A 24,854-nucleotide genomic window follows, 5' to 3' on the forward strand; every position below is an offset into this window, starting at 1 on the left:
CGGCCTTGCCTTGACGTTTCCCTCCATCCCCCCATCCTCGGTCTTCCTCTTGTGGGACCCCCGGCTGCCCACGGACACCACCCCCACCGTTCCCAGCACCAAACTGGGAGGGTTTGGCCGCAGGGAGTGGGGCTGCTTGGTGCCACCGCCCTGTCCCTGCAGGCCCCCGTGCCGCTGCTGCTCACCCCGTGGCCCCAAATCTGGGAGAAAAAATAAATAAATAAAGACACCTCAATTTTCAGATGCTGTGAATGTTGTTGCGAGGCTCCGATCCCGAATGATGCGGGGAGGTTTGCACCGCACCCCAAAGGCACGCGGGTGTCTCGGGGTGCTGGGCCAGCCTCTCGCTCGAGGAGCTCTCCCCAGGGTTCGAAAAGTCAGTGAAATAAAATAAAAAAAAAAAAACACAAAAAAACAAAAAAACTTTTGAAAGGGCAAGAGCAGTTTGGGGCAATTTTGGGGCATTTATCTCTGAAACGTGGCCTGGACGCCAGCAGGACCAGGGCCACGTGTTTTCCTTCAAGCAGGGGGATCAGGATGGGCATGGGGCAGGGGGTCTGGGTGGGTGGTGGGGTCTGGGGGTGCCAGGGTCCCGGGTGCGATCCTGGGGTCATCCTGGGGTTCTGGTGCCCTGGCTGCGATCCTGGGGGTGTCGGTGGTCCCGGGGGGTCCTGGTGTCCTGGGGCTGATTTTGAGAGTCCCGGTTGTCCTTGGGGGTCCCAGTGTCCTGGTGCTGATCCTGGGGGTGCCAGTTGTCCCAGGGGATCCTGTTGATCCTGAGGGGGTCCCGATGATCCTGGGGGAGTGCTGGTGTCCTGGGGCTGATTTTGGGGATCCCAGATGTCCTTGGGGGTCCCAGCGTCCTGGTGCCGATCCCGGGGGCTGCTGCTCGTCCCAGGGGGTGCTGGTGATCCTGGGGAGGTGCCGGCGTTCCGGGGCTGATTTTGGGGATCCCAGATATCCTTGGGGGCCCCAGCGTCCCGGTACCGATCCCAGGGGGTGCTGGTTGTTCCAGGGGATCCCGGTGATCCTGGGGAGGTGCTGGTAATCCTGGGGGGGTCCCGATGATCCTGGGGGGGTGCTGGTGTCCTGAGGCTGATTTTGGGGGTCCCAGACGTCCTTGGGGGCCCCAGTGTCCCGGTACCAATCCCAGGGGGTGCTGGTGATCTCAGGGGTCCCGGTGATCCTGGGGGGGGTCCCGGTCGTCCTTGGGGGTCCCAGAGTCCCGGTGCCAATCCTGGAGGTGTCAGTTGTCCCAGGGGGTGCTGGTGATCCCGTGGGGGTGCCGGCGTTCCGGGGCTGATTTTGGGGATCCCAGATATCCTTGGGGGCCCCAGCGTCCCGGTACCGATCCCAGGGGGTGCCGCTGATCCCAGGGCTCCCGGTGATCCTGGGGGGGGGGGGTCCCGGTCGTCCTTGGGGGGTCCCAGCGTCCCGGTGCCGACCCCGCCGCCTGCCGCTTGCCCCAGGGGACCCCCCGCTGCTCCCGGGGGCCGACCCCAGCGCCCCCCTGCGCTTGTGCCCGTGCCGCTGCCCCCCCGGGGGGGCTCCTCCCGGTCCTCCCCGTGCCGGCAGCAGCGGCGGGGACGACGAGGAGGAGCGGGGGGGAGCACCACCAGCACCACCACCAGCAGCACCAGCACCACCAGCACCACCACCAGCACCAGCAGCGGCGGCGGCGGCGGCGACGTCGCGGCGGGGAGGAGCCGGGGCCGTGCCGGGGCGGACTCGGCGCTGGGCGGGCGGGCAGGGCCACGGCGCGGCGCGGATGGCGGGGCCCCGCCGGCGGCCGCTGCAGCGCGGGGCCCGGCGGACGATGTGAGGGAGGAGGAGGCGGCGGAGCCCGAGCCCCCCGCCGGGCTCGGAGGGCGGACAGCGGCCTCCCGGCCCGGCCCGGCCCCCGCTCCCCGCGGCTGGGGCCGCGCTGCCGGACCCCCGCCTCTCCGTCCTCCCCCCCCCCCCCCCCCCCCTCCGTCCCTCCGTCGGCCCCGACGGCCGCAGCCCGACCATGGGGGACTTCTACGACCCGGAGCACCCCACCCCGGAGTAAGCGCGGGCAGCACCGGGGCCGCCCCGGGGCCGCCGCCGCCTCCTCCCGGCCCGGCTCGGCCCCGCCGGCCGCGGCCTGAGGCCTTGCCGGGCCCCGCAGCCGCGCTCAACCCGCGGGGCACGGGAAAGGGGCCGGGGGGTGGGTGGGTAGGGGGCCGGGCCGCTTCTTCAGCTCCGTCTCCCGGTCCCTGCTCGCCCCCCGGTCCCGTTCGGCCTCCCCCGGGGAGCGGCGAGGGGGGAGGCCGGGGTAGGCCGCGCATCCCCGGCCTTGCGTGAGCGCCGCGGCCGGGAGCCGGAGGGGGGAGGCCGGCAGGGGCGGGAGGGGGGAGGAGGAGGCGGCGCGGAGCTGAGGGGGAAGGAGGGGAAGGAGGGGAAGGGGGCCGGGGAGCGCTGCCCTGCTCGGCCCCGGCCCCGGCTGGGCCATGCGGAGGGGCCTGGGCCCTCGGGGGGCAGCGGGGCGGTGCGGCCGTGTCCCGGGGGGGCTTTTTTGCCCCTTCTCGGCTGTGTGTGCGCGGGGGGGCAGCGCCTGAGATCCTCACGGTCCTGTCCCCTCAGCCCTCCTCGTCCTCTCCCCGCTGTCCGGGGCTGGAGGGAGGCGAGGGGAGCGAGCCCCTGCCCCATTTTCTGACAGAAGGAAGAAGCCTCCGAAACGAGGGATTGCTCCTAATGGCCGGTGAATTCTGGTCCTCCCCTCAGGGGGGTTGCTCTAACCCCCTCCACCACATCGTCCTGCTTTTATTCCTGCCTGTGGAAGAGTTGCCCGTAGCGGTTTTTGTGTTTTCTTTTCTTTTTTTGTTTTTTTTTGTTTTTTTTTCCTCTCGTTGGTTCTGAATGGTGTCTTTGCAGTTGTAGACGTCCTCCCCGAAGGATTTGGGGCGCTCCGTTAAACTTTGCGTGCGCAGCGTCGCGGACAGGCGGCCAGCTCGGGGCTGCGAGGAGGCAAAGACCCGGCGCGTAGCGGCCCCCTGCCGCTGCTGGAGCGGAGTCGGAGCTAAAAATGGCCCGTTTTGAGCAAGGACAGCAGAGCAAACCTCCCGAGCGAGCGCCGCGAGTCGTGTGCGTGCCCACCTGGAGCAGCTGAGGAGCTGTTTCAGCTGCAGCGGTGCCTCGCTGAACGATGCCTGCGCTTGAGCCTGCTAAAACTAGGGAGAGACGGAGGATTTCGTGGTGGGCTGGTGTTCGGTTTCGCTAGCCGTAGTTCTTGAGGTTCTCTGGGACGTGTTGGCCTGCTGCGGGAGGGTTGTGTGGGACGAGGAGCAAGCCCTGGAGGTGGGCACTGTGCTGCCCGCGGGGCTGCTGGCGGTCGCGCTCCTGGTTTGTCCTGAGCTTTCCTTCCCGTTGCTTTCAAATAGCTCCACTATTAGACACAGGGTCCTAGCCTGGTGTAGGTACTTTACGTTTTGGGCTAATTTAGAGTGAAATGAACGCTGTCCCCGGGGGTCGGAGTAACGTGAGGTTGGTGTCAGGGTAAGCGTCGTCCTGAGCTCAGCGCCCGCCGCGTGTCGGTGTAAGACGCCGCTGGTCCTCCTCCAGAACAGCCTCCGAGCCTGCAAACCCGGGCTGCGGGGAGAAGGCGGGGCGGTTTGTCCAGCAGCTTTTCTAAAGAATTGCTCCGAACGGACCGGTCCCACCGCGGTGGGACCTCAGAGGCCGGGGAGCCTGGTGGCGCGTCCCGGGGCCCAGCCGGGTACTTCCAGCCGCCCGCCGCGGTGGAGATCCTCACAAACGCGCCCCGATGTCCTCTGCTGCTGGAGGAGGTGGCTTCTGCTGGCCCTGCCTGGCTGGCGTGGTCCCTGTGCCTCCGAGCCGGGGTTGCTTTGCGTGGCGGAGCTCGCGAGGAGGGGCGTGCGCCTGTGGTTTCTTCGGAAGCGTTTCTTCTTTGAGCCGTGATGCTGGAGGTGCGCGGCTTGGATACCCGTGGCTCTTGGAGCGCTGGGCGCCGCCAGGCGAGGTGAAGGTGAGCGGGGCCCCCTGAATCAGCAGGCTGCATCTGGGGGGCTCACGCCTCGCGGGAGTTGGCGCCCAGGTGGAATTCCGTGCTGGACGTAGGAGGTGGGAGCTGCTGGCAGCGCTCGCTGGAGCCGTCCTCGAGCAGAGGAGTTTGGGGGCTCGCTGCTGGTGTCCTGCTTGGCCGGCGGGGCTGCGGGTTCTCCCGAGCCACAGCATCGAGGACGTCGCCTCATGGGGTGGGACAGTCGGGAGCGTCAGATGGGCCCGGTCCTCGTGCCCGGAGCTGCCCCAGCGAGGGCTGCAGCGTCCCTGCAGGGCTGCGTGGCGCCGGCGGTCACCTACTGGATGCGTTTGTGCGCGGGGTAGGCAGCGAGCGGGGGAATCGTGACCTGTGGGAGCAGGTTTTGGGGCGCTGTCGGGGCACAGCGGAACCCGGGATGCTTCCCGAGGAACCGGGGGTTGTCCTCCCCTGCTGCAGGCGGGGGGACTCCCAAACGTCCCGCGCCAAGACCTGGGGGCGGTGAGGTGAACCAGGTTGAGTCCCGTGGATGTCTCCAGCTCGTGCCCGGGCGTTCCAGCAGAAAGAGGGCATCCCACAGCAAATCCCCGTGCCGCAGGTCTGTTCGTCCGCTCTCGCTGGGCTCAGCCGCGCGCGGATCTCCCCGCCGTGCTCCTCTCGGGGTGACGCCGGTGCTCCCGCTGTCCCCGGCTCCCCGGGCACGTCCTGCCCGGGTGCTTCGGCAGGACCGGGGTTTGGCCCCCTTGCCGCACCCCGACGGTTTTAACGCGCCTGGGAGCGGATCCAAACGGCCCCAAACTCCGGTTTTCCACCGCGGCCATCGCCGTGGTCTCTTAGAGCCTCGTGCCGTGGGCTTTTTGTCGCTCCGGGACTTGGTTTTTTTGCTTCCCGCAGGCACCTGGACTCCGTTGGCTGCTTCTGTCCCATGGGAGAGCTCTCAGGCAAAGCTCCTGTCAGGTACGCTGCGGGGAGCGGAGGTTAAAATCCCAAATTCGGCTCCCCTGGTATGTTGCAAGCAGCGGGGAGACGCTGGCGGGAGGCCAGGCGTGCTCCTACACCTGCGGTTCCCTCTCCCGAAGGGGCTGGTGGTGGTCTCGCACGGCGGAGAGCCGTGGCTTTTGGTGCCCGGGTGCGCGTCCGGCCTTTAAGGCGATGCGCTTCCGAATTAACACGCTACGCGTGTCCCTGAAAAGTCGGCGTGTGTAAGGCGACAGGCTTTCGAAGCCCCAGAACGCGTCTCTGATGGGGGACGGCCGCGCCTGCTGCCCCGCGCCCTGTCTGCAGGACCAGGCTCCTTCCCGCGAGCGCCTGGAGCGGGACAGCAGAAGGCAGGAGGGCTGCGCCGCGCTGCCCCAGCCACTTCGTCAGCCCTCCTTCTAACCCCCCGTTATTTTCCGTGTCTTGTCGCAGCTGCCGTCGCGGGCAGGCCGGGCTCTGCTTGCATTTCCCCGCCGCGCCCGAGGAATCGCTGCGGCGGCGGCGGTCTCCTGCTTCTTGCTTTGTGCCGCGCGGTTCCAGCTCTGCTCACGGTGTCCCTGGCGGAGCCCGGGGCTCTCCCGGCCTTGCTCCTGGAGCTGCCGCCCGTTCCCTGGTTTTGGAGCCCAGCTTTGGGGCTTTTTTGTTGCTTTCCGGGCTCGGAGGGCTCCTGGCTCGCTCTCCTTCCCCGGGTTCTTCCCCGCCGACAACAAAAGGGGCACGCTGGGGCGTCGAGCAGTCGAGGTGCCCGTGCGCCTTCGCCGGTTCGGAGCGGTTAAGGATGGAGCAATTAAGGATGGAGCAATTAGGGATGGAGCAATTAAGGATGGAGCAATTAACGGGGCAGAGCCGCGGCCTCGGGGTGCTCGGCCGGCGGCTGGCTTTCTCCGAGCTGAGAGCCGTCAGCGGCCGTAGGCTGCCGGGCAGCGTGTTGTGCTTCCCAAACAGTTCCGGGAGCTTTAATCACCTGCACGCCCGTGCGGATAATTAATCGCTCCGTGCTTCCCGTGCAAGAACAGCTGATGTATATAAACTTAGTGCTCCTAAGCCCTGGGGTGAGGGGAGAGCTCGGAAAAGAGGCCGGGTACCCCGCTTTTGGGTTGAAGAGGCTTTCGGAGGGTTTCCCTGCCGCGTTTCGCACTGAATTCTCTCTCCGGGCGGTTCGATACTTGCCCTGCAGTGGCTCAGAGCGCGCTTCACGCGAGCGGGCGCCGCGGCCGCGGCGAGAGGAGGGGCAGCGCCGCTCTGAATACGACGTCCCCGCGCCTCGCCAGCCGGGGTTTGTCACCGCCAGCCTTCGATCGGCGCGGGCACGGGGCGAGGAGACCCGGCGCCGGCCACCGCGCCGCCGAGCTGGGGCCACCACTGGCCACCGGGCCCTTCCCCGCGGCCACGCCGCCCGCGCCCTCGCCGCGGGGACGCCCGGGCGCTGCTGTGTTTTTGGCTCCGTCGGCAGCGCTGCTTGCTTTCGCCGAGAAGACGGGAGCCCGGCTGGTTTTTCGGGAGCTTTGGGAGGGCGCTTGCTGGGACGGATTCTGCTTTTTTTTTCTTTTCCCCCGCCCCTCGGAGGTCGTTCGGCCTCTCCGGAGGGTGCTCCCCTCCCTGCCGCTGCCTCCCCCCGGCGCGTTTTAGTCTTTCGGGATCAGTCCCAGGGCTCCCGGAGGAGGAACGTGTGCGGAGGGCAGAGCCTGGGGCCGAAGAGGAGTAGGAAGAGAAACGCGGGTCAGGAGGCAGAGATTGGTCGGACATCGTAAGGCAGGAGGAGGAGGGGAGGAAGAGCTGAGCTCCTCCGCAGCCGTACCCGAGCAAACCCTGCGTGCTTCGCGCTCAGCACCGCTCCAGCGCCCACCTCGCTTCCCACGGCGGTTCTGAGGATTTTACAGGTCGGAGAGCATCACGGCGCGGCTGCCTTAGCGCCTTTGGGCTTGAAATGCCTCCACGGAGGTTCGCGTCTAGAACTGAGCCCCGTGCCCTGGCTGGCGGAGGGCAGCTCCTCACGCTTGCGGCGCCAGCGTCCGGTGGAAAAGCTGCGGAGCCTTGTGCTCGCGCTTTCTCTGGCAAATCTCTGCTCCCCGGAAGGATGAAGGGGGTCGCGTTTCTCTGCTCCCCCAGTACTCGCCTGCCTGTCACCGGCTCGTGGCTGTCATTGCCACAGCAGCAGAGCCTGCAGGTTCCCCGTTGCAGCTCCTTTCCTCCCGCCGTGCTGGGCTCCGTTCATTCGCCGTAGGGTAGCTCGGTTTCAGGCCCTCGGCTCTTCGGGAGCTGGCGGTGCAGGGAGTTTGTTTCTGCTGTCTTTTCTGGCGTTTCTAGCCCTTGGGAGGGCACGCGGACTCCCAGAGGACTGCGGATCGGTTGGCGAAACCTGCTGCGGTCCCGCGGGTGTTCCTCGAGCGCGTCAGGAAGCTCTCGGGGTGCACGAGCGGCGGGAGCGAGGCGGGGATTTCCGTCAGCTCCCGTTCGGTTTTCTTTCTGGGCGCGAGCTTGGGTAGGAATCCGCTCGACGTGACCCAGGCGTGCGCTGCTCCACGCGTGCCTGCGCCCTTCCGAAGTCAACGGTGGCGTCCTCAGACGAGCCGACGCGAAGAAGGGCCCTCGGTGTTACGAGCAGCGCGTTTCCCCTTCCGTGCGGAGCTCGAGGTTGCATCTCTCGAGTCTCCCCTTGCTTGGCCGCGGCGCTTGTTTTGGGGAAGGGGGACGTTTTGGGGGCGTAAGGAGCAGCGAGGGGACCGATTCCCACGCTGGCCATCGCGGGCAGCATCCCTCCGCCTGCCCTTCGGCCGCGCTGACGGCTCCGCCTGCCCGAATTCCGCGGGAGCTGGCGCAGCTCTGGGGGGCCAGCCCGGCGCCGCCAGCGGGAGCACAGCGCCGTCCTGCAGCGGGGGCCCGGGGGAGGCGCAGGGGTGCCCACGGGCGACCAGCCCAGCGGTTGGGTTTTCTCCTCCACCTCAGCTCCCCCGGGTGCTTTAGCACCTGGGGAGCGGGGGCCTGGAGGTTTTTGCCTGCCGACGGAGCTGGCTGTTTCTCTGCAAGGTGTTGGAGGAGACAAAGACTGGCCTGCCCCGCAGGGGGGCTGTTTGGGGCGGTGCTCGCGGTGTAGGAAACGCCGTAACCTCCGCGCGGGATCGTGCTCGCCCTCCTCTGCTCCCTGCGTACGGGGCGGCGGCGGGGAAGAGCTCCCCGCAGGTGAAGCGGGCGCACGGGGAGCGGGCTCTGGATGCCCGCAGGTACCTGCTGGGGGTCTGCGAGGAGGAGGAGGAGGAGGAGGAGGAGGAGAAGGAGTAGTAGGAGGAGGAGGAGGAGGAGGAGAAGGAGTAGTAGTAGTAGGAGGAGGAGGAGGAGAAGGAGTAGTAGTAGTAGGAGGAGGAGGAGGAGAAGGAGTAGTAGGAGGAGGAGGAGGAGGAGGAGGAGGAGTAGTAGTAGGAGGAGGAGGAGGAGGAGAAGGAGTAGTAGTAGTAGGAGGAGGAGGAGGAGAAGGAGTAGTAGTAGTAGGAGGAGGAGGAAGAGTAGGAGGAGGAGGATGAGGAGGAGGAAGAGTAGGAGGAGGAGGAGGAGGAGGAAGAGTAGGAGGAGGAGGAGGAGGAAGAGTAGGAGGAGGAGGAGGAGGAAGAGTAGGAGGAGGAGGAGGAGGAGGAGAAGGAGTAGTAGTAGGAGGAGGAGGAGGAAGAGTAGGAGGAGGAGGATGAGGAGGAGGAAGAGGAGGAGGAGGAGGAGGAGGAGGAGGAGAAGGAGTAGTAGGAGGAGGAGGAGGAGGAAGAGTAGGAGGAGGAGGAGGAGGAGGAAGAGTAGGAGGAGGAGGAGGAGGAAAAGTAGGAGGAGGAGGAGGAGGAGGAGGAAGAGTAGGAGGAGGAGGAGGAGGAGGAGAAGGAGTAGTAGTAGGAGGAGGAGGAGGAAGAGTAGGAGGAGGAGGATGAGGAGGAGGAAGAGTAGGAGGAGGAGGAGGAGGAGGAAAAGTAGGAGGAGGAGGAGGAGGAGGAAGAGTAGGAGGAGGAGGAGGAGGAGGAGGAGGAAGAGTAGTAGGAGGAGGAGGAGGAGGAGAAGGAGTAGTAGGAGGAGGAGGAGGAGGAAGAGTAGGAGGAGGAGGAGGAGAAGGAGTAGTAGTAGGAGGAGGAGGAGGAGGAGGAGGAAGAGTAGGAGGAGGAGGAGGAGGAGGAGGAGGAGGAAGAGTAGGAGGAGGAGGAGGAGGAGGAGGAAGAGTAGGAGGAGGAGGAGGAGGAGGAGGAGGAGTAGTAGGAGGAGGAGGAGGAGGAGGAGGAGGAGGAGGAAGAGTAGGAGGAGGAGGAGGAAGAGTAGGAGGAGGAGGAGGAGGAGGAGGAGGAGGAGGAGGGTGGGTGGAAGCCCCTGCTGCAGGGGCTGCCCCCAGGACCTGCCCCCCAGGGGAGGGGCCACCTTGCCTTTCCTTTCCTTGTGGTTTTTTCCCCCTTTTCCCCCCCCCCCCCCGTTTCCAACACCCGGACTGCTGCCCAGGTGAGGTGGAGCCGCACGGCGTGAGCCGCCGCCGCCAGCGAAGGCCGGTGCCGCTCGCCGGCAGCAATGGCTGTGAGTGAGCGCGGGACGCGGCGGGGCGATGGCTTCAGCTCCTAACTCGGCCCGCTCGCGGGTTCCTCGCCTCCCTCGGCTGTCCCTGCCGCCGCAGGCTGCTGGAGGGAGGCGGCGGCGGCCTTCCAGCCTCGTGCTGGTGGCGCTTGCAAGCCAGGGGCGAATATTTAAGCAGGATTTACCCCCCCCGCCCCCCCAGCAATTTGATTCCCGGCGTCGAACACCTCTTAACCCAGCCGGAGCGGTTGGTTCCAGCACGCGCTAAGCCGGACTTCGGTGATGTGCGGGGATGGATTTGGAGCAAAAGGAGGAAGAAAAGAGGTTGCTCCAAAGCCTCCTGCCCCCGAGCCGGGCTGCGCTACGCGCCGGGGGAGTTCGCAGGCAGCTGTCCCCTCTGCTTTCTCTCCTTGCGCTAATGAAAGCAGAGGGCACTGCTCTCGCTCTGCGTTGGGGAGATAACTTGCTGCTTCTCCGCGCGGGGAGCAGCTCTGGCGTGCACGGCGCCGTCCTCTGTGGCACGTGGGGGTGCGACACGAGCCCCGCGAGCGCTGAAACCGCGCCCGTGGGAGCGATGCGATGCTGGGCCGGCGCCTCAGTGCGTGCCGCCACAAACCCGTCCGTGGGGCTGTAGCGTGGAGATGTCTGCGTGCTGGAGAGCCCCGGAGAGGTGGGACAGCGGGGACAAATCGGGGGACAAATTGCCGGCAGCCCTGGAAGGACGGGCAGTGCAGGCAGGGCACTGCACTGCCTGGGGGCACTCACGCATTTTCTGCTTTAATTGCATCGTGCTGGGGGGGGGGGGGACAGTGCAGCTGGAGAATGCTCGGGGTGCTCGGAGCCGTCCCTTTTGTTGCAGTTTGTGCCACCCCGTAACGCCTCCAGGAGGTGATTTTGGTGCAGGGATCTGAGCAGCGACCCCCGGTTACCTTTTGCTGGGGGGGGAAGCTACCCCGGGGCTGCTAACAGAGTCTCTCCTTCCCCGCTTGGGGAGGAGGAGGCTTGCCAAGGGCGAGCGCTGCCACGTTGCCGATCGGAAGCCCTGCCTTAGGGTGAAGCCGTGGGTCTGTGCCCTCTCCTCCTGCCCGAGGGCCGAGCCCTGCCCTGGCGCGCGCCGTCCTGCCTCGCCGGCTCCCCGCCATCCCCTTGCACGCGCCGCGATGCGTTCCCTCGCCGTGCCGGTGCCCTCGGTAATCCGCCGGCACGCCGCAGCCACGGGGACGGCACTGCCGGGGGTGGCTGCTGTCACGGCGTCCGACTTACCCGCCGGGTTCCTTCCTTAGCCGTGCCCTGGCGCCCGGTGCAACGGGGAGAGCGCGAGCGGGGCGCGCGGCTGCCGGGCTTCGGGGCAGTTCTGGGCGAGGAGCGGGTCCCGCGGTGCTTCTCGTGGCGCGGCGGGCTGGAGACTGCTGGAAGTCTTCTTAACGGGGCCTGCTTCCGAAAGGGAGAGGTGCCAGCCTCTCCGAAACGCTGCCGTTAACGCACGGGTAGCGAAATACGTAGCAGACGAAGCCTTGCCCCCCTCCAAAAAGGAACCCCAAGCCTCAGCCTGTGGCTCTACCCCGGCTCCTGCCAAGGTCTCTTTGCTCTGCCCCGCTTCCCTTCGGAAGCAGAGCGGCAGCAAGAGCGGGTGGTGCTGGAAAGCAGCCCTTTGCCTCCCCTCCTCTTTATTCCCCCCTCTTCTCCTGAGGGTTTTTGCTCGCTGCCCGGCGAACCCGCGGGGAAGGGGCTGCGCGGGCTCCTTGGCCGCATCCTGCACCGGCCTGCGGGCTGCCAGCTGGCGCGGGGCAGGCGTTTCTCAGCTCGTGCCTGTTTCTTTAGCCTGATCTTTTCCCCCCGGCGGCGGGGAAGGGGAGCGTAAACGCCCGTAGTGAGGATTCACGGCGCCGCGAGCTCCCCGTGCTGCCTCTTAAAGCCTCCCGGATCCGCTCCTCGTGGCCGGCGCGGTGAGAACCGGGGTGCTGGGCTGGGCCGGCGGTGGCACCCGTGTCACTGCTGCTTCTAATTCACGGCTGGGGCGGCCGGCGGCTGGCGGCCGGACCTTTTTGCGCTGTATGAAGGATATTTCAGGGGTGCACGGCGAGCACGCCCCTGGTTGGCACGGGCGGCGCGTCGTCCCGTCCTTAAACTTGTCCCTGCCCCACCCGCTCGCGGCTGCAGGATGCCACTTAGCCCCTGTTCCTTTTGGAAATGAAGGAGGGAAGGGGGGGGGGAAATAACAGCCGGCGTGGGGGTTCCTTGCTTCCCGGCACGAGGAGCGTGCCGGGTTTCTTCGTATTTCAGGCCAGGAGACGCGGTGTCTCGCCCCTGCCCCGACCCCAGGCAGCGGCACCCAAAGGTGCAGCTCCAAACCCGTTGCCCAAAAGCGGGGGCTGAGCTGGGGGAGCAGGGCTGGGGGTGTGACCGGGGGCACGGCGCCGCTCGTAGCTCTGCTGACCTCAGGTTCTGGAGCGATTGGCTGGGCTTCCAGCTTCTGTTTGAGGAAAATGTTTGACTTCTCCCCCCTCCTGTCTGGCTGCGCCGTAGCCTCTCCTCTGTGTGGTTTATCCGGGGAAGGAGCGGGTTGTATATTAACTTCCCTGCCTTTTTTTCCAGCCGTGCAGCACCCAGCGGTCCGTAATTTTTGGAAGCGGGGACGCGTCTGGGAACCGGGAGCCCAGCACCGGGCACAACGGAGCTCGCAGTCACTTAGCGCCGCGTTTGTTTCGGGTCATCGCAGGGGCTGCCGCTGGTTTGTCCTAGTTTCCAATCCCCAGCCGGACACGGCAGAGATTCACAAGGCAAGCATGTGCTAGAGCTTCAGAGCTGGAAGTGTTTTACAAAACCACTCGGTTTTGGGCTTGTCAGCGGCTGCGGCGAGCTTGCGCACCGAGTTGTAACCCATCGCCTGGTGGGGAGATCTGCTGAGATTTCCTTCTTGCCCTTAGCACCGTGCCGGAGCTCGGGGCGTCCACACGCGCTCTTCCCCATTGCACTGCCCGTGTTTCCAGGTTTTTGTGGGTTTTTGCCGAGTCTAAGACCGGTGCCTGGGGAGCAGGGCGGCCCCGAGGCTGCCATTTCCTCCGGGATTTGGCTTTTGCACTTTGTTTCCCTAAGAAAGGAAGGCAATCGCTGGCCAGGTAGGCTTTCAGATGGACCCGTGCTAATGCCTGCATAATGCCGGCCTCAGCCTCCAGCTAGGCGTGCTGAGTGCTGCTCAGGGTGAGGCTTTTTTGCTCTTGCAGGGTCGTTAGCCCTGCAGATGCTTAGATAAAAAGAGCTGTAGGCTTCCAGAAAAAAAAAAAAAAGGACAGAGGGGAGCTGAGGCTCAGGCACAGCCCCGAGTTTTTAGCCCTGATGCATACCAGCATTTGTCATTTAGACTCCATGAGCCTGAGGGTGTTCTGTTTGGTTGCTTTTTTAGCATAAGCAAAGCCCACAAAGCCAAGGTTGTGATGCGAATTACGACTTAAAAAGGGGAGAAGTCTAAAGGCGAGAAGTGGCACTGGTACCAAGCTGTTGGAGCATCTAAGGGATGCTGAACCTGGGAAGAAAAATGCACCTGCAATTTTTTTTATTATCATGCCCAGGACAAACCGGGGAGGTGTAAACTGTGCGCAGGGTGTGGGGATTTGGGATTTCCTTGCTGCTCCGGCCGCTCCCGGGAGCGGTGTGGGTTCGTGGTGTGTTTGCAAACCCATCGTGCCGATACCTGGCGTTAATCGGGCCTGGCCGGCAGCCCGTCGCAGTTGTTCTTGGAAATCGTACGTTGGGGCAGGCGGGTTGTGTGGAGTATTACTACGTTGGCCTTGCCGTCGGCACGGAAAAGATGGTAAAGTTCCTTATTTATTTCTTTAACTTCACCATGCGCTTGTTGGTAGATGTCTTCTGTTTTGCTTTGCGTTTTATTCTGGGTTTTCGCAAGCCCTTCCTCTTGAAATTCACACAAATAAGCCAGTAAACGCCTGAGCCCAATGCTAATTTTAACAACTCTTCCTTTTACACGTCTGAGGATAGCAAAGGGCAGCCAGAGGGAGGCAGGCAGGGCTGCGGCTGTGTGTTCGGACGGTGTCCCCGGCTCGGGTACAATCCTGCTTTGCTTCCTCGCGCTCCTATCGTGGAAAACCCGTGTAACTCCCAGCCCGGCGTGGGAGGAATTTGGCAAACCGTTCCCGAGCGAAGAGCGGCGCGTTACCTACTTTTGGAAACCTATTTTCGTGTTTGAGCTGGGGCAAAAGGAAGAGGCTGCAGCCCCGGCTGCCCCCTCGCTGCGCCTCTCTGAGGTCCCACTGCCTTTTCTGCAATGCCACCGCGGGCCGGAGAAGAAAAGTTCTGTTTCGCCTAAAAGCAGCTTCCCCCCCCCCCCCCCCCCCGAAGCCTCGCTCCCAGCAGAAGCGAGAGCAGCCGGATCATCCTCTTCCTAACGCAGCTCGCTCCCTCCTCGGGGGCTTCCTCTGGGTTTTGAAGCATCTCAGCTAGTTTTTTTCCCCCCTGTAAAGCACCTCAGATGGCAGGTACGCGCTGCTGGGGAGGCCGCTGGGGGTGACGCGGGCTGCTGGATGCTCTCGAGGAAATCGCCGTGGCTGAAAGCTGCGCCCGGGACCGGAGCTTGCAACCATGCCCTGGTGCTGCTGCTCTGTGACGTGCCTCCCCCTTCCTCCCCGAGTGCTTCGGAGCTTGTGGAAGTTTTATTCTTAGCCTGCGGTTTTTGGAGACCTTCTCTGTGTCCTTGCCAACGTTTTAACTTAATGCCGGTTTTGTGGAGCTTTTCAGCAACGGGAGCAAACGCAGATTGTTGTTTCCTTCACCCTTACGGCAGGTGCTCGTACATACTGAACTCCAGTACCCGTCTGCCGCTATATACCGACTTGTGTCCGTGTTTTTCCGTGTGAACGGACACTTCTTTCTGCCTGGTTTGGGACTGCCAGCTTTTGCGTGTCGGTCGTCACCCGGTGCTGCGTCGCAGCGCGTCTCCTTACTGCTGTACTGAACGTTTTGGTGTTGGGTCTTGGCTGTGCTTGACCTTGGTGCTGTTCTTACCCCCTCAACGCTTGCTTTAACTCAGGACATCGTCATTCCCGATGGCCATGCGTTTTGGGAAAGTCTTGAACTCCACTTTCTGCGATCCTAAAAAGAAAGCCTCCTTTCGGGCAGTAATTCGTGTCAAAATGCTGTTCTTAAAGGACTTCTGTCCTCCCCGTCGGCACTGCGCTGAATTAATGGTGGTCCCAACCCCATTAAATCACCTGCGTGCCCTTTGTGTATCCACAGCTTGCTCAAGCTCACGGGTCATGTTTCCTCAATAAAAACAAGCCCTGTTATTGCTGCTGTACGGGTGATTTATACCCCATTAATAAGCTTTATCAACTGGACGTGAGCCTTTGTCATATATTGCTGCTGGCGATAGGGCTTTCGAGCGGGTTGCTCCTAACTCTTGGTTGATGATTGCTGAAATGGGGAAATGCCCAGTTGCTTCCGTGCTGTCGTTGCAGAAATGCGCCTGAAACCTCTGCATCCGTTCGTGTGTAGTTTCTGTTTAGGGGCCAAAACGCTCCCCGAGGCTCTCCAGGTGTCGGGCACGGCGAGACCAGAGCAGCGCGGTTCTTCCTCCTCGCTCGCGGAGAAGCTGCTCGGCTGGTGGGACTGAGCACCAAGTGTAAGGAGGGAAGCGAGGAGGGCTGGGCTTCCCCTTGGCGGCTTCCCTGGGAGCCAGGTGGTGCTCAGCCTGCTCAGTGCCGAGGGGCTGAGTGCCGAGGGGCTGGATTCTTGAATCCTGCGCGTCGCGGTAAATATTAGCCAGGGCCGCGGGTTCACGGCAGGTGCTGCAGCGATAAGGTGTGTATCAGGACCTCTGCCTGTACAGCTGTTTCTGAGCGTGCGGAGGTGATGAGAGGGGAGGAACTTTCGCCGTTCCAGATCTGCTAAGGAAAATACTAAACCAGGAAGAAAAACAAATCCCGATTCCCGTGTCCCGTTCCCCAGACTCTTACACCTGCGTTACCTTCGCAGCATCGCCTCTGTCGAAGCAGGATCCTGGCTGGCTTGCCAGCCGTCGGCGTCCAGCAGGCTGCTTGGTTTCAGAAGGTTTGCTCTGGGTGTCCTTGCAGAATTGCCGCTGTTCAGATCCCCGAGGTGCCCTCCGAAGCTGCCGGTGTCTGGGTGCTGGCTGGGTGGGCGCAGGCTGGCGCGGCCACGCTTGGGGTGGCAGAGGTCTGACGTTGCGTTTTGTGGTTCTGCCTGATGTTCACACCTTCTTTCTGTGTTTTCTTTTGCATGTTTTCTCGGCTGGATTGCAATAGAGAAGAAGAAAATGAGGTGAGTAAAATTAACTCCTTTTTTATGTCACTCCTGAAATAGGCTTTAGCCCAGCGTAGTTATTCTGACCTATGGATAGATTCCTGAGCCTTGGGTCTAGAAAAACCAAAGGGCAAAACCAAACCCCACCTGCTTGGACAGGGACAAGAGACATCTTCACGTTCCAGCCCGGTGTTTTGGGGTGCCTCCAGGTCAGTGGTTGGGTCTGCAGGGAAGGGGAGCGCCCTCAGTGCCACCTCCACATCTCTCTGGTGGCGGCTGCGGGCAGCAGAGCGCGGTGGTGCCTCTGAGTCACTGGGTGCAGGTAGGCTCTGCTCTCTGCACCACGACAAGATGAGTATTTAAGGCCTTCATCCGTGGAAAACAAAGAGTTCTGCTGCATTAATGTGTGGGGAAAGGAGGAAACTTTCAGGGACTGGAACGTTTTATAACAGCCCAGCTGAGGAAAGACCGCCGCTAATAATTTTTGATGCTTCAGGACCACGTCTGCTCCGGTTGAACGTGCTGTGCGTGCTCCTGCCTTCCCAGCCACTGGGGAGCTGCAGGGGCACTGCCTTGTGCTGCTTCAGTCATTCCTCGGCAGTCATTCATCTCCGCGGAGTACGCAGAGCGAGCTCCTGTCGCCTTCCCCTGCTGCACTACGCCCACAGCAGCGTGCTGGGGAGCGTTTGCTGTCTGTAAAACATGAAAGGCAGGAGAACTTTTCCACTATTTTGCCAGTAATTGCTCCCTGTTAAATTTCAAAAGCTACCTGTGGAATATATTTTACGTTTATGTAAGTCATGTTTTTTAAACTTGGTGTTATTTAAGGAAAAAAATCCCTGGAAGGGTGAGCACGTGAGGTTGAAACATTTGTTCTGAGATGCGTGATCTCTGCTGAATAGATATGAAAAGCAGCGGAATGAAGCTCAGCAGCTCCTTTTCTTCCCTCCAGTCCTGTGTTTTGTGCAAAGGTGGCTGTATCCAAACCCCGTTATTTGTGTGCAAGCTCAGATTTCAGCTCTGTTGTGCTTAGAGATGGAAAGATTTTAATCAAAGCGCTGGCATATATTTCCATAACTGAATTTTGGACATAAAATAATTTCACCCAAGTTCTAGTAAGACAACTCCAGAATGCTGATGCACTGTGTTCACTGTGATTTTTTTTTTATATATATACATATATATATATATATAGAGAGAGAGAGAGAGAGAGAGAGAGAGTGTATAATTGGTATAACAGGTGAATCCAGTCAATGGTAAGACTTTGGATTCAGATTTGTGGAGGCTCTTTCCCTTAGACACCCAGATACGTGTGAAGATAGGAACCTGATTTCTTACACTTAGGTTGTTCCAATGCATATGCCCAGGTCAGGGTAGAAAGGTGTCAGTTTCTGGTCATGGAGGGAGAAGAAGTGACCCAACAACCTCACAAAATGACGTTCCCTTGCTCTTTGGGAGGCTGAGCCCAGCATCCTACAGGAGGATGGTCTCAGTAGCATTCAGACATGTAGAAACTCCAACCAAATGGGCCGAACGCTTGATTTTGTCCTTTATGCTTTGTGAATTTGGTTGTATGCGCTTGTGTATTAGTCTGTTGTTTGCGTGCAAAAAATGGATCGCTTCTGATGTGTGCATCCCTTGAAAACTGAGTATTTTCAGCAGCCTTTGTAGAGATGAATGTGGGACAGTGTTGGCGAGAAGAGGAGGACGAGCATGTGGACATGCCCCTTTTTAAGGCCATTGTTATCTGGGCGCCCTTTCAGCATCCGTGCTCGTTTCAGAGCACCCATGAGGTGGCACCAGTTTTAAAGGAGTCAGATTTTTGACCCAGTGCGTGCATGGTGCTAGGCTGGGTAGCCAAGACAAAGTCGGATGGAGGCCGTGACATGGTTTTCACGATTAAAATAGTAAAACCACGTGTTTCATCAAATATGGGGGTATTTTTGTAAAAAATTATATCTAAGCATGCAAATAGAATGGGGTGGGGTTTCCATTCCAGCATCTTGCTTAATAATTTACCACGGTGCCTTTAGCCTTAGCGACTGTGCATTGTTTTACGGAAGTTAAACGATAACTAAGCACATAGTAAGTCACCGTGGGTAGCAGGAAACCACTGCTGCTGCCAAAGATGTGTTCATGCAATAGTTATGGGAGGAAAACCTCGCTGTGTACGGTGTTCTGACTGCTAAAACTGTTTTCACTGGAGTCATGCTCCTCGCCCAAAGTGTAATTACACTAATACAGTTTGGATTTATGGGGATAAGGAAGGTGGAGAGGAACACCCTTTTACCACAGTGTGACAGCATTCATCTTTAGGGATTGTACTCTCGTTACGCTGCGGTAGATAGCGATAGAGCTTCTGCGGAGACAAGCCCGTAGCTTTAGAAATAGGTGGACAAAAGCCAAGGTAAATAAACGCACTGTGCTTTTTGCTCTGAAAGTTGCTAATCTTGGGCTTCGATAAATACATTCTGAAAGGTGAGAGGTTCCTTACTCTCTCTTGTGAGTAACCTGCTTGTTAGCCTGAGACTTGTTGGGAAGGATGAATGACCGAGATAAAGCAGAACGTGGGAAAGGACGGGGCTTAGGGCTGCGACTGTAGCTCTTGGTAGCCTGATTCACTCTGAAACCAAACGCATCCAGGTGCAGTCTGCTAGGGTGTGAAAACAAAAACACCTAAGGCTTAAAAATGCAGGGTGTTTTGTGGTGTGAGACCACAGAAAGAGAACAAATAAAGTAGCGCTCTCCCTTTGATCAACTTTGTGCGTTGAACCCTATCTCTCTTCTTTTTTTAATAAGAATTAAATGAAAAAAGAACTTTCAGCTTGGTTATTAATAAGTCAGTTAAAAAGCCTCAGCCTGAATCCCAGAGGAGATACTGTTCAAGACTCGAAATGAGCGGATAATTGATTCTGATCGTAAGAGAGGCAGGCACAGAAAGCAGTGTGGCTGCGCTGTCCCAGACTTCAGCCCAGGATATCAATTTCTATTTTATAATCTTAAAAAATTCACCAGGTAAAAGAAAATTGTTCAGTGCTCCTGTAGAACAGGGTTGTTTTTTAAAAACACCTTCCTCTAACAGCCTTTTCTTTTTTTGTCTTTTCCAGGGCAAGACTGAAACCGTGCAGAAAGCTGGCTTTATCAAAGGCCCAGTGTTCAAAGGTGTTGCTTCTAGTCGCTTTTTGCCCAAAGGCACCAAAACAAAGGTTAACCTTGAGGAGCAAGGAAGACAAAAGGTGTCTTTCAGCTTTAGTTTAACCAAGAAAACCTTACCGAACAGATTTCTGACCGGTCTCGGAAACGAGAAACAAAATGAAACACAGAACTCCCCAGCAGTACCCCTTCAGACTGACTTTAACCCCAAAATTAAAATGGACCTTGGGGATGCTGCCGGTTCAGCTGAGGAGTCTTCACCTCCAAAACCGAAGGTAGAACTGGGGAAGATCCATTTTAAGAAACATTTACTTAGTGTCACTACCAAACCACCGCCACCAGCTGCAGCAGCAACGTTGCCACCGTTGGCTCTGGCACCGGTAACGGAACCGGTGGCAGCGGCCGCAGACTTCCCGTCAACACCGCCACCGCCGCCTCCACCTCCACCAACAGCATCACCAGCAGCATCCATGCCAGTTCCCGCAGCAGCAGCCTTGCCACAACTGCCCGTAACGCTCATGTCGACGCTGTTGCTGTCGCCGCCTGTAGAAGCAGAAGTCCCGGCTTCGAAGGAGCCGTGTCGCGTAGTACCGAAGGAGGCTTTGGAGCTGGACGTCAAACAGGATGCAGTATCGCACGGTTTGGAAGAGCACGTAACCGTACACACGGCCGAGCAGGTGGAAATAACTCCACAGAAGGAAGATTCCCATATTGGGAAAGACGATGAGGTGTCAGACAGCTCAAAGGGTGCTTCTCTGTGCTCTAGGAAACAGGGTTCGAAGAGGAAGTTCTCCCAGTCCGACGGCACATTGCTGGGCTCCGAGTCTGATGAAGACTCTGTGAGGACTTCTTCCAGCCAGCGCTCGCATGAACTGAAGATATCCAGTGCGGAAAAAGAGAGAGATCCCAGGAAAAGCTCTGCGTCGCTCAGGGGAGAAGAACTGGTGAAGTCCTCCTCGCGCTCCAAGTCGGACAGAGATGAAAAGTATTCTAGCTATTCCAAGTCAGAGCGAGATTCGCGGTATGCATCCTCCCGATCGAGGTCAGACAGGGAGAGGCGGCGAAGCCGGTCTCATTCTCGTTCCCGGTCCGATCGGGGCTCCCGAACCAGCTCTTCGTACTCGAGGTCGGAGCGCTCGCATTACTACGAATCTGACCGCAGATACCACCGGAGCTCCCCTTACAGAGAAAGGACAAGATACTCTCGTTCATACGCGGATTCCAGGGCAAGGGAGAGCTCTGATTCGGAAGACGAGTACAGGAGGACACATTCCAGATCTAGCGACTCGAGGCGCACATCGTCCCACTCCTCTTCGTACAGAGATTCAAGGACTTCTTACTCTAAATCGGACAGGGACAGCAAAATAGAGTCATCTCATGCTGACATGGAGAGGAGAGGAAAGTCTTCTTCAAAAGCAGATAGAGATTCAAAACGGACTTCAGAAAGTGAAGTAACCAAAAGGTGCTCTCCCCTTAATGAGCTCGGGTATCGAAAGGGGACATCCCATTCTAAGCCTGACAGTAATGTGAATTCCTCCCGTTATAAGTCCACCCCTTCAAAGACCCCTGCGCCAAAGCCTGATAAATTTAAAAGTTCTTTCTGTTGTACAGAATCAGTTGAAGAAATAAAGCAGCAGTCTAATTCTCTAGATTTAGAGACCTCTTGTCTAAAAAGCAATGAGATCCGAGTGTCCATTGCAAAAAGATTTGAAAGGGAAAAGACACTTTCTCCATTAAATCAGTTAAATGATTCACCCACTTTTAAAAAGACAGATGAATCAAAAGCTGGTTTTCCTCATTCAAGGTCCGAGGAACTTGCAGGAAATGAATGCCATGACAGTGTTAAGGAACAAGAAACTTTAGTAAAGGTAAAGCACGAGCAGTTAAGAACGTGTTTCCCTGTGGAAATGAATATAAATGGGTCCCCAGAGGGTAGGTCTGATGACTTGGCAACTCTCAGTGCCTCCAAAACAGAGGATGTCGCAGCGTCTTCTGACGATAGTCTGTGTAGGTCGGAAGTGTCACCCGTCGTAAAGACGAGTAAGTTGTATCCGTTGCCATCAAATGGATTTGAGAGCACATATGCCTCTAAAGAGCACGAGCTAGATGATTCTCGTGTGCAGTCCAGCGAGTGTAGCAGCCTGTTTAAGGAAACGGAGGCTCCGGTCCCAGAGCAGCAATGCGAAGCTATGCCTTTGCCAGTCGTGAATGTAGATCATTCTAAAACTTTAATTAAGAAGCTGGATGATCAGGCGACTCCATGTGACAAAACCAAAGAATCAGTTTTTTGCTACATTTCAGATGATGCTACCCCTTCTTTGTACCATTCGGAGGTTGAAATAGAAGTTGAACCAGCAGATCTGAAAGTTACTTCCGAGGCGTTTCTGGACGTGCACGTCGAACCACAGACAGTGACGTGCGACTATGAAAGCACAGAGGATCAAAATTCAAAGTCTGCGTGCGAAGATGATCAGTATCATATTAACCATTCCCATAAAACGAGCCTAGCTGTGGATAGCTCGAGCAGAGATTCCTCTCAGGACGGCTGTTCCCCCCGAATCAGGTTGGACAATCCCGTGGTTGCACAGCATCCCGAGGGAAACGTCCCCTCCAAGTGGGACAGGGCCCCGCCAAACCAATGCGAGAGGCCGCCGCACCACTCGGAAGCTGAGGAGGTGCTCGAGGTGGATACTCGGCACGTCGACCTTCCTTCAGCAAAAGGCAAGCTGTCGTTCAAAGACGAGCATTCGTATTACTCCGAAGTGCCGCTGGAGCACCGCAACAGAGAGGTCGCAGTGGAAGAAAGCGCGGTTTCCACTGAGGGAGTTGGGTCAGACGATCTGAAAGAGCAGAGCCTCGGCGCGTCAGTTGAGGACGAAGGGAACGGGCCCTTGGTGGCTTCGGCTTTTCCAGACGCTTTGTTTCCATCTTGCGACGTTGTCGTCACTGCAGAAGAAACGGAAACCGTAACGCAGGCCCCCACATGTGACAGCAGCGGCAGCGCTTCCGAGTTCGTTCCCGCTCGCCACGACGATTATTCGGACACGGCCGAGAGCGACAGCGAGCCGGGCAGTGACGACAGCGACACGGAGGATTCTGATTCCGACGACGGCGTGCCACGGAAACGGCTCCAGTCTGTTGTGGTTATCCCAAAGAACTCGACCATTGCCATGGAGGAGAGCAGCCCGTGCTCCTCGCGGAGCAGCCAGGGCAACCGGCGCTACTCGGACCACTGGGACGACGAGAGGCCGGAGCCCAGCAGGCCTTACTACGAAGAAAGGCCGGAGAATATGGCAAGTAAGAACGGCCCACAGGCAGAGAGCAGGTGCTCTCCTAGGGGGATGGAGAAGAGCCCAGCCTCTTCCACTGAGCTCAGCAGGAAGGAGGCCGAAGAGCTCCGGCCAGATGCTTGCCAGCCGCAGAGCGATGGCGTTGACAGTACGAGTCAGGCAGACCTAGCGGCAGACCCTGATGGCAAATCCAGCCCAGAGGAGAGACTGAAGGAGCTGATGGCCGTAGGTAGACCAGTTGGCCTGCAGGAAGAGCAGCCATTTTGTCTGCCTGAGAGTTTTGAAAGCGCTGATAACTCTCGACACCAGGCAAACGCTTCCAAGCCGGACAGTAGGCAGGGGAAGGGTGGGCTTAATCAGTCTGGCCTCGGAGAGTTCTCCAAGGTGGACGGTTTTCATACAACGGAGGATTTGGGTGGTTTGGGCTGGGACTTCTCCCAGCCGGAGAAGCCCAGTAGCACCTATCAGCAGCCAGATAGCAGCTTCGGGGTCTACTCAGGCTACGTTTACCAGCCAGGTTCGGGAGCGTACAGCGGGTCTCAGAACTACTGGCAAGGCAACGGTTATTGGGATGCGAGGTCTGCTAGCAGGCCTTCTGGAATTAATTACGAACGAATTCAAGGACAAGTGCCGGATTCTCTAACGGAGGATCACGAGGAGTACGAGGAGGATGACCGCTGGGATGATGACTGCAAGGCTCGTTTTCCCAGCTCCCCGAGTAAATTCCATGCTCCTGAGCAGAAAGAGGCAGGTTCTGTGCAAGCCCATGAGATCAGCAGCAATTCCACCAAGGAGCCAGTGTCTGTCGGTGAGAAAAAGGAGGAGGTGAAGGCTTTGGAAAAAAATGACGTGAAGGAGCGAGGGCCGCCAAAAAAAAGACGCCAGGAGTTGGAGAGTGACTCTGAGAGCGATGGCGACTCGAGGGAGAGGAAGAAGGTAAAGGCAGAGGGGGAGCAAGTGGAGGCGGCGCCTCAGGATTCCTCCATGGTCGGTCGCTTGTGCATCATGGACGACTTCCGAGACCCGCAGCGCTGGAAGGAGTTTGCCAAGCAAGGCAAAATGCCCTGTTACTTTGACCTGATTGAGGAAAATGTGTACTTGACGGAAAGGTAACTGATTTTTTTTATATATTTTTTTCCTTTGACTATAGCAGTTTTAGGTTTCAACTTGTATTTGATTCTGTGATAGCTTTTTTTAAAGCCAAATTGGCAATTGGTAGAGCAGGGAGGAATGGGGAGGAAGCATGTTGCATTCCCTGGGTCTCACAGCACTGCTTGTAGAGGACATGCTGGGCCAGTGCTGTAACCCCCACGAGGTCTCTTCTCCCAAGCAAAAAAAAAAAAACTTTTAGGATCCAGAGAGGTGCCAGTGATGGGTGTATGTGGAGGGATGATCACTAATTACCTCCTTCTTTGTGGCATCTCCTGTAGCTTGTCCTGACATGGGTGGCAGGCAGGACTTGTCCACTTTAGATTCCCAGCATCAGCACCAAGTAAAATTGTTCTTGTGCCCACAGTAGCTTGCAGAAATGATTTTTTTTTCTTCCTTTTTTTCTTTTTTTTTTTTTTTCCTGTGTTCTCTGCTGTCCACTGTTCATATGAACGTGGTGGGGCTGCAGTAGAGCCCAGAGCTGTGCAGCCGCATCACCTGTGGGCTTGTCAGATCTTGTCTGTTCAGTGCCCCCAGATGACAGCTCTCTCAAGTCAAGGGAAATCTGGGCATGGGAAAGGTTCTGGACACGTGTTGTATGTTTTCAAAGGCTGTGGGTGCTTGCATGTAATTATTTGTTGTCTCAAACAAGATATTTTAGCTCTAACAGCTGTAATTTGAAATAGCAGAGGTTAGCTGCTGATTGATGAGTCCTTCTGCATGGGAATATTGAACAGGGTGTGATCATTTGAAAAAAAATCTGTTCCTGAGCTCTGGGCTTCAGTAAGTGTGTTGCTTCAGAGCTCAAAAACCTTCATCCGTGCCCAAAAATACGCAATCCGGCTTTAACGGGTAGGTAGGAGCTCCTTACAAGTTTGTAAACAGCCCTTATTCCTTGTGCAGCCTGGGGTAAGGCCTGCTTATCATTTATACCTGGTAAAGTTCCTTTCTCACTTCAGGATGCCTCCCTCTCATAGTCTGAGGCAGAATAAAGCGGGGCTGTGTTTTTCACACCCAAGTAAACGCCAAACTTTTCTGCACCGACTGGCAGCGAGGGCACGGTGCGGTGCGGGGGAGCTCCACGCGTGCGGATTTACACACATGTTGTGTTTTGTGTAGTAGGTCTTGATGCTCAAGTGTTTGTTGCTTCATTTGGCTGCTCTGGACTACGTTGTTCACCAAAATGCTTTAACACACATATATAAAAAACATATTCTTAATTCAGAGTCTGAATATAGACCGCTTACGTGTAGACAGAACTTGCTATTTATTTTAGCCCAAGTTTATTTTTTTTTTACGCCTTTTTTTGTCTTGTTGGGATCCTCACTCCAAAGCATTTCCCTTGCAAGGGCTAGTCATTTTATGGCAACTAAAATTTCACTTAGTAGATGTCTTTGGTGCCCTACCTTTGCTGTAACTCCAGTTTTCGTATGTTTTTTTTTTAAATCTTCTTATTTGAC

At 58.3% G+C, this 24,854-nt stretch overlaps 1 protein-coding gene across 1 annotated transcript in view; it reads left to right on the forward strand.

The window, feature by feature from the left end:
* The first annotated feature begins 2,008 nt into the window (after nucleotides 1-2,008).
* Nucleotides 2,009-24,854, forward strand: part of SETD2 (SET domain containing 2, histone lysine methyltransferase) — a 69,640-nt gene continuing 46,794 nt past the window's right edge. Inside the window, exons 1-4 of the mRNA XM_035554421.2 lie at nucleotides 2,009-2,046; nucleotides 4,913-4,975; nucleotides 14,571-14,658; nucleotides 18,910-23,354. Of these exons, the coding sequence (XP_035410314.2) occupies nucleotides 2,009-2,046; nucleotides 4,913-4,975; nucleotides 14,571-14,658; nucleotides 18,910-23,354 (4,634 nt within the window). The remainder of the gene's footprint in view (nucleotides 2,047-4,912; nucleotides 4,976-14,570; nucleotides 14,659-18,909; nucleotides 23,355-24,854) is intronic.

This window comes from Cygnus atratus, chromosome 2, assembly GCF_013377495.2.
Source record: "Cygnus atratus isolate AKBS03 ecotype Queensland, Australia chromosome 2, CAtr_DNAZoo_HiC_assembly, whole genome shotgun sequence".
NCBI classification, from domain to species: Eukaryota; Metazoa; Chordata; class Aves; order Anseriformes; family Anatidae; genus Cygnus; species Cygnus atratus.